The sequence below is a fragment of the Bombina bombina genome, unplaced genomic scaffold (genome assembly GCF_027579735.1).
Source record: "Bombina bombina isolate aBomBom1 unplaced genomic scaffold, aBomBom1.pri scaffold_710, whole genome shotgun sequence".
Lineage (NCBI taxonomy): Eukaryota > Metazoa > Chordata > Amphibia > Anura > Bombinatoridae > Bombina > Bombina bombina.
Window position 1 is genome coordinate 206676 of NW_026512032.1, and position 9073 is coordinate 215748.

The 9073-nt window shown below is 44.6% G+C and overlaps 1 protein-coding gene across 1 annotated transcript in view; it reads left to right on the forward strand.

The window, feature by feature from the left end:
* The window catches only part of LOC128644098 (echinoderm microtubule-associated protein-like 2), a gene marked incomplete at its 3' end in the record, with an annotated part of 181014 nt that extends 172201 nt beyond the window's left edge, over positions 1 to 8813 (forward strand). The window contains 2 exon segments of the mRNA XM_053696813.1: positions 8545 to 8642; positions 8726 to 8813. Coding sequence (XP_053552788.1) covers positions 8545 to 8642; positions 8726 to 8813 — 186 coding nt within the window.
* Between the last annotated feature and the right edge of the window lie 260 nt (positions 8814 to 9073).

Sequence of the window (9073 nt, forward strand, 5' to 3'; positions counted from 1 at the left end):
TCTCTCACATTGTCACTGTCTGTTTTTCTCTCACATTGTCACTGTCTGTGTCTCTCTCTCACATTGTCACTGTCTGTGTCTCTCTCTCACATTGTCACTGTCTGGGTTTCTCTCTCACATTGTCACTGTCTGGGTTTTTCTCTCACATTGTCACTGTCTGTGTTTCTCTATCACATTGTCACTGTCTGTGTTTCTCTCATATTGTCACTGTCTGTGTTTCTCTCACATTGTCACTGTCTGTGTCTCTCTCTCACATTGTCACTGTCTGTGTCTCTCTCTCACATTGTCACTGTCTGTGTCTCTATCACATTGTCACTGTCTGTGTCTCTATCACATTGTCACTGTCTGTGTCTCTATCACATTGTCACTGTCTGTGTCTCTATCACATTGTCACTGTCTGTGTTTCTCTATCACATTGTCACTGTCTGTGTCTCTATCACATTGTCACTGTCTGTGTTTCTCTATCACATTGTCACTGTCTGTGTCTCTCTCTCACATTGTCACTGTCTGTGTTTCTCTCTCACATTGTCACTGTCTGTGTCTCTCTCTCACATTGTCACTGTCTGTGTCTCTCTCACATTGTCACTGTCTGGGTTTTTCTCTCACATTGTCACTGTCTGTGTTTCTCTATCACATTGTCACTGTCTGTGTTTCTCTCATATTGTCACTGTCTGTGTTTCTCTCACATTGTCACTGTCTGTGTCTCTCTCTCACATTGTCACTGTCTGTGTCTCTCTCTCACATTGTCACTGTCTGTGTCTCTCTCTCACATTGTCACTGTCTGTGTCTCTATCACATTGTCACTGTCTGTGTCTCTATCACATTGTCACTGTCTGTGTCTCTATCACATTGTCACTGTCTGTGTCTCTATCACATTGTCACTGTCTGTGTCTCTATCACATTGTCACTGTCTGTGTTTCTCTCATATTGTCACTGTCTGTGTTTCTCTCACATTGTCACTGTCTGTGTCTCTCTCTCACATTGTCACTGTCTGTGTCTCTCTCTCACATTGTCCCACTGTCTGTGTCTCTCTCTCACAATTGTCCACTGTCTGTGTCTCTATCCAATTGTCACTGTCTGTGTCTCTATCACATTGTCACTGTCTGTGTCTCTCTATCACAATGTCACTGTCTGTTGGTCTCTATCACATTGTCACTGTCTGTGTCTCTATCACATTGTCACTGTCTGTCTCTCTATCACATTGTCACTGTCTGGGTTCTCCTATCACATTGTCACTGTCTGTGTTCTCTCTCACTTTTGTCACTGTCCTGTGCTCTCTCTCTCACATTGTCACTGTCTGTGTCTCTCTCTCAATTGTCACTGTCTGTGTCTCTCTCTCACATTGTCCACTGTCCTTGTCTCTCTATCACATTGTCTCTGTCTGTGTCTCTCTCACATTGTCACGGTCCTGTGCTCTCTCTCACATTGTCACTGTCTGTGTCTCTCTCACATTGTCACTGTCTGTGTCTCTCTCACATTGTCACTGTCTGTTTCTCTCTCACATTGTCACTGTCTGTGTCACTCTCACATTGTCACTGTCTGTGTCTCTCTATCACATTGTCACTGTCTGTCTCTCTCTCACATTGTCACTGTCTGTCTCTCTCTCACATTGTCACTGTCTGTCTCTCTCTCACATTGTCACTGTCTGTCTCTCTCTCACATTGTCACTGTCTGTCTCTCTCTCACATTGTCACTGTCTGTGTCTCTCTCACATTGTCACTGTCTGTGTCTCTCTCACATTGTCACTGTCTGTGTCTCTCTCTCACATTGTCACTGTCTGTGTCTCTCTCTCACATTGTCACTGTCTGTGTCTCTCTCACATTGTCACTGTCTGTCTCTCTCTCACATTGTCACTGTCTGTGTTTCTCTCTCACATTGTCACTGTCTGTCTCTCTCTCACATTGTCACTGTCTGTGTCTCTCTCACATTGTCACTGTCTGTGTTTCTCTCTCACATTGTCACTGTCTGTGTTTCTCTCTCACATTGTCACTGTCTGTGTTTCTCTCTCACATTGTCACTGTCTGTGTCTCTCTCACATTGTCACTGTGTGTGTCTCTCTCACATTGTCACTGTCTGTGTGTCTCTCTCTCACATTGTCACTGTCTGTGTCTCTCTCACATTGTCACTGTCTGTGTCTCTCTCTCACATTGTCACTGTCTGTGCTCTCTCACATTGTCACTGTCTGTGTTTCTCTCACATTGTCACTGTCTGTGTTTTTCTCTCACATTGTCACTGTCTGTGTTCTCTCTCACATTGTCACTGTCTGTGTTTCTCTCACATTGTCACTGTCTGTGTCTCTCTCATTGTCACTGTCTGTGTCTCTCTCACATTGTCACTGTCTGTGTTTCTCTATCACATTGTCACTGTCTGTCTCTCTCTCACATTGTCACTGTCTGTGTTTCTCTCACATTGTCACTGTCTGTGTTTCTCTCTCACATTGTCACTGTCTGTGTTTCTCTATCACATTGTCACTGTCTGTGTCTCTCTCACATTGTCACTGTCTGTCTCTCTCACATTGTCACTGTCTGTGTCTCTCTCACATTGTCACTGTCTGTGTCTCTCTCTCACATTGTCACTGTCTGTCTCTCTCTCACATTGTCACTGTCTGTGTCTCTCTCACATTGTCACTGTCTGTGTCTCTATCACATTGTCACTGTCTGTGTTTCTCTCTCACATTGTCACTGTCTGTGTCTCTCTCACATTGTCACTGTCTGTCTCTCTCTCACATTGTCACTGTCTGTCTCTCTCTCACATTGTCACTGTCTGTGTCACTCTCTCACATTGTCACTGTCTGTGTCTCTCTCACATTGTCACTGTCTGTCTCTCTCTCACATTGTCACTGTCTGTGTCTCTCTCTCACATTGTCACTGTCTGTGTCTCTCTCTCACATTGTCACTGTCTGTGTCTCTCTCACATTGTCACTGTCTGTGTCTCTCTCACATTGTCACTGTCTGTGTCTCTCTCACATTGTCACTGTCTGTGTTTCTCTATCACATTGTCACTGTCTGTTTCTCTCTCACATTGTCACTGTCTGTCTCTCTCTCACATTGTCACTGTCTGTCTCTCTCTCACATTGTCACTGTCTGTGTTTCTCTCTCACATTGTCACTGTCTGTGTCTCTCTCTCACATTGTCACTGTCTGTGTCTCTCTCACATTGTCACTGTCTGTGTCTCTCTCACATTGTCACTGTCTGTCTCTCTCTCACATTGTCACTGTCTGTGTCTCTCTCTCACATTGTCACTGTCTCTGTTTCTCTCTCACATTGTCACTGTCTGTGTCTCTCTCTCACATTGTCACTGTCTGTGTCTCTCTCTCACATTGTCACTGTCTGTGTTTCTCTCTCACATTGTCACTGTCTGTGTCTCTCTCTCACATTGTCACTGTCTGTGTCTCTCTCACATTGTCACTGTCTGTGTCTCTCTCACATTGTCACTGTCTGTGTCTCTCTCACATTGTCACTGTCTGTGTCTCTCTCACATTGTCACTGTCTGTGTCTCTCTCACATTGTCACTGTCTGTGTCTCTCTCTCACATTGTCACTGTCTGTGTCTCTCTCTCACATTGTCACGTCTGTGTCTCCTCTCACATTGTCACTGTCTGTCTCTCTCTCACATTGTCACTGTCTGTGTTTCTCTCTCACATTGTCACTGTCTGTGTCTCTCTCACATTGTCACTGTCTGTGTCTCTCTCACATTGTCACTGTCTGTGTCTCTCTCACATTGTCACTGTCTGTGTCTCTCTCACATTGTCACTGTCTGTCTCTCTCTCACATTGTCACGGTCTGTGTCTCTCTCTCACATTGTCACTGTCTGTGTCTCTCTCACATTGTCACTGTCTGTCTCTCTCTCACATTGTCACGTCTGTGTTCTCTCTCACATTGTCACTGTCTGTCTTCTCTCACATTGTCACTGTCTGTGTCTCTCTCTCACATTGTCACTGTCTGTCTCTCTTCACATTGTCACTGTCTGTGTTTTCTCTCTCACATTGTCACTGTCTGTGTCTCTCTCTCACATTGTCACTGTCTGTTGTCTCTCTCACATTGTCACTGTCTGTCGTTCTCTCTCACCATTGTCACTGTCTGTGTCTCTCTCACATTGTCACTGTCTGTGTCTCTCTCATCACATTGTCACTGTCTGTGTCTCTCTCTCACATTGTCACTGTCTGTGTCTCTCTCTCATCACATTGTCACTGTCTGTGTCTCTCTCACATTGTCACTGTCTGTGTCTCTCTCTCTCACATTGTCACTGTCTTGTGTTCTCCTCTCATCACTTGTCACTGTCTGTGTCTCTCTCACATTGTCACTGTCTGTGTCTCTCTCTACAGTTGTCACTGTCTGTGTCTCTCTCACATTGTCACTGTCTGTGTCTCTCTATCACATTGACACTGTCTGTGTCTCTCTCTCACATTGTCACTGTCTGCTGTCAGCTCTCTCACATTGTCCACTGTCTGTGTCTCTCCTCACACATTGTCACTGTCTGTGTTTCTCTCCTCACATTGTCACTGTCTGTGTTTCTCCTCACATTGTCACTGTCTGTGTTTCTCTCTCACATTGTCACTGTCTGTGTTTCTCTCTCACATTGTCACTGTCTGTGTCTCTCTCTCACATTGTCACTGTCTGTGTTTCTCTCTCACATTGTCACTGTCTGTCTCTCTCACATTGTCACTGTCTGTGTTTCTCTCTCACATTGTCACTGTCTGTGTTTCTCTCTCACATTGTCACTGTCTGTGTCTCTCTCACATTGTCACTGTCTGTGTCACTCTCTCACATTGTCACTGTCTGTGTTTCTCTCTCACATTGTCACTGTCTGTCTCTCTCTCACATTGTCACTGTCTGTGTCTCTCTCTCACATTGTCACTGTCTGTCTCTCTCTCACATTGTCACTGTCTGTCTCTCTCACATTGTCACTGTCTGTGTTTCTCTCACATTGTCACTGTCTGTTTCTCTCTCACATTGTCACTGTCTGTGTCTCTCTCACATTGTCACTGTCTGTGTCTCTCTCTCACATTGTCACTGTCTGTGTCTCTCACATTGTCACTGTCTGTGTCTCTCTCTCACATTGTCACTGTCTGTGTCTCTCTCACATTGTCACTGTCTGTCTCTCTCACATTGTCACTGTCTGTGTCTCTCTCTCACATTGTCACTGTCTGTCTCTCTCTCACATTGTCACTGTCTGTCTCTCTCTCACATTGTCACTGTCTGTCTCTCTCTCACATTGTCACTGTCTGTCTCTCTCTCACATTGTCACTGTCTGTGTTTCTCTCTCACATTGTCACTGTCTGTGTCTCTCTCTCACATTGTCACTGTCTGTCTCTCTCACATTGTCACTGTCTGTGTCTCTATCACATTGTCACTGTCTGTGTCTCTCTCTCACATTGTCACTGTCTGTCTCTCTCTCACATTGTCACTGTCTGTGTTTCTCTCTCACATTGTCACTGTCTGTCTCTCTCTCACATTGTCACTGTCTGTGTTTTTCTCTCACATTGTCACTGTCTGTGTCTCTCTCTCACATTGTCACTGTCTGTGTTTCTCTCTCACATTGTCACTGTCTGTGTCTCTCTATCACATTGTCACTGTCTGTGTTTCTCTCTCACATTGTCACTGTCTGTGTCTCTCTCTCACATTGTCACTGTCTTTGTTTCTCTCTCACATTGTCACTGTCTGTGTCTCTCTCTCACATTGTCACTGTCTGTGTTTCTCTCACATTGTCACTGTCTGGTTTCTCTCTCACATTGTCACTGTCTGTGTCTCTCTCTCACATTGTCACTGTCTGTGTCTCTCTCTCACATTGTCACTGTCTGTGTTCTCTCTCTCACATTGTCACTGTCTGTGTCTCTCTCTCACATTGTCACTGTCTGTGTCTTCTCTCTCACAGTGTCTCTGTCTGTTTCTCTCTCACATTGTCTCTGTCTGTGTCTCTCTCTCTCTCACATTGTCACTGTCTGTGTTTCTCTCACATTGTCACTGTCTGTGTTTCTCTCACATTGTCACTGTCTGTGTCTCTCTCTCTCACATTGTCACTGTCTGTTTCTCTCTCACATTGTCACTGTCTGTGTCTCTCTCTCACATTGTCACTGTCTGTGTTTCTCTCACATTGTCACTGTCTGTGTTTCTCTCACATTGTCACTGTCTGTGTTTCTCTATCACATTGTCACTGTCTGTGTTTCTCTATCACATTGTCACTGTCTGTGTCTCTTCACATTGTCACTGTCTGTGTCTCTCTCACATTGTCACTGTCTGTGTCTCTCACATTGTCACTGTCTGTGTCTCTTTCTCACATTGTCACTGTCTGTGTTCTCTATCACATTGTCACTGTCTGTGTCTCTCTCACATTGTCACTGTCTGTGTCTCTCTCTCACATTGTCACTGTCTGTGTCTCTCTCACATTGTCACTGTCTGTGTCTCTCACATTGTCACTGTCTGTGTCTCTCTCTCACATTGTCACTGTCTGTGTCTCTCTCACATTGTCACTGTCTGTGTCTCTCTCACATTGTCACTGTCTGTGTTTCTCTATCACATTGTCACTGTCTGTGTCCTCTCACATTGTCACTGTCTGTGTCTCTCTCACATTGTCACTGTCTGTTTCTCTCTCACATTGTCACTGTCTGTGTCTCTCTCTCTCACATTGTCACTGTCTGTGTCTCTCTCACATTGTCACTGTCTGTGTCTCTCTCACATTGTCACTGTCTGTGTCTCTCTCACATTGTCACTGTCTGTCTCTCTCTCTCACATTGTCACTGTCTGTGTCTCTCTCACATTGTCACTGTCTGTGTGTCTCTCTCTCACATTGTCACTGTCTGTGTCTCTCTCTCTCACATTGTCACTGTCTGTGTTTCTCTCTCACATTGTCACTGTCTGTGTCTCTCTATCACATTGTCACTGTCTGTTTCTCTCTCACATTGTCACTGTCTGTGTTTTTCTCTCACATTGTCACTGTCTGTGTCTCTCTCACATTGTCACTGTCTGTGTTTCTCTCTCACATTGTCACTGTCTGTGTTTCTCTATCACATTGTCACTGTCTGTCTCTCTCACATTGTCACTGTCTGTGTTTCTCTCTCACATTGTCACTGTCTGTCTCTCTCACATTGTCACTGTCTGTGTTTCTCTCTCACATTGTCACTGTCTGTCTCTCTCACATTGTCACTGTCTGTGTTTCTCTCTCACATTGTCACTGTCTGTGTCTCTATCACATTGTCACTGTCTGTGTCTCTCTCACATTGTCACTGTCTGTGTCTCTCTCACATTGTCACTGTCTGTGTTCTCTCACATTGTCACTGTCTGTGTCTCTCTCACATTGTCACTGTCTGTGTCTCTCTCACATTGTCACTGTCTGTGTCTCTCTCTCACATTGTCACTGTCTGTGTCTCTCTCACATTGTCACTGTCTGTGTTTCTCTCTCACATTGTCACTGTCTGTGTCTCTCTCTCACATTGTCACTGTCTGTGTCTCTCACATTGTCACTGTCTGTGTCTCTCTCTCACATTGTCACTGTCTGTGTTTTCTCTCTCACATTGTCACTGTCTGTCTCTCTCTCACATTGTCACTGTCTGTCTCCTCTCACATTGTCACTGTCTGTGTTTCTCTCTCACATTGTCACTGTCTGTGTCTCTCTCACATTGTCACTGTCTGTGTTTTTCTCTCACATTGTCACTGTCTGTTTCTCTCTCACATTGTCACTGTCTGTGTTTCTCTATCACATTGTCACTGTCTGTGTCTCTCTCTCACATTGTCACTGTCTGTGTCTCTCTCTCACATTGTCACTGTCTGTGTTTTTCTCTCACATTGTCACTGTCTGTGTCTCTCTATCACATTGTCACTGTCTGTATTTCTCTCTCACATTGTCACTGTCTGGGTTTCTCTCTCACATTGTCACTGTCTGTGTCTCTCTCTCACATTGTCACTGTCTGTGTCTCTCTCTCACATTGTCACTGTCTGTGTCTCTCTCTCACATTGTCACTGTCTGTGTTTCTCTCACATTGTCACTGTCTGTGTTTTTCTCTCACATTGTCACTGTCTGTGTTTCTCTATCACATTGTCACTGTCTGTGTCTCTATCACATTGTCACTGTCTGTGTCTCTCTCACATTGTCACTGTCTGTGTCTCTCTCTCACATTGTCACTGTCTGTGTCTCTCTCTCACATTGTCACTGTCTGTGTCTCTCTCTCACATTGTCACTGTCTGTGTCTCTCTCTCACATTGTCACTGTCTGTGTCTCTCTCACACATTGTCACTGTCTGTGTCTCTCTCACACATTGTCACTGTCTGTGTCTCTCTCACACATTGTCACTGTCTGTGTCTCTCTCTCACATTGTCACTGTCTGTGTCTCTCTCTCACATTGTCACTGTCTGTGTCTCTCTCACACATTGTCACTGTCTGTGTTTCTCTCACATTGTCACTGTCTGTTTTTCTCTCACATTGTCACTGTCTGTGTTTTTCTCTCACATTGTCACTTTCTGTGTGTGTCTCTCTCACATTGTCACGGTCTGTGTGTTTCTCTCTCGTTTTGGCAGTTGGTCACATATCTCTCTCTCTGTCTCTATATCAGACGGGCAGTTTTTGGCAGTCGGGTCACATGACAACTTTATTTATGTGTACGAGGTGATGGAGGACGGGCGAGAGTACAGGCGGCTGGGAAAGTGTACGGTGAGGATTTTTAGCACCTTACATGTGTCAGGCAGACAGCCAGGTATTTTGTCCCTAATTACAATTTGTACTTAAATACGCAGGGTCATTCCAGCTTTGTGACACACCTAGACTGGGCATCAGACAGCTCCTGCTTTATGACCAACAGTGGAGATTACGAAATCCTATATTGTTAGTAACACTGTGTTTTGTATACGTGTGTGTTTTTTGTATACTTATGTGTGTGTATATATGTGTTTTGTATACGTGTGTGTGTATGTTGTTGTGTTTCTTTCATGTAATTGGCAAGAGTCCATGAGCTAGTGACATATGGGATATACAATCCTACCAGGAGGGGCAAAGTTTCCCAAACCTCAAAATGCCTATAAATACACCCCTCACCACACCCACAATTCTGTTTTACAAGCTTTGCCTCCTATGGTGAAGTAAGT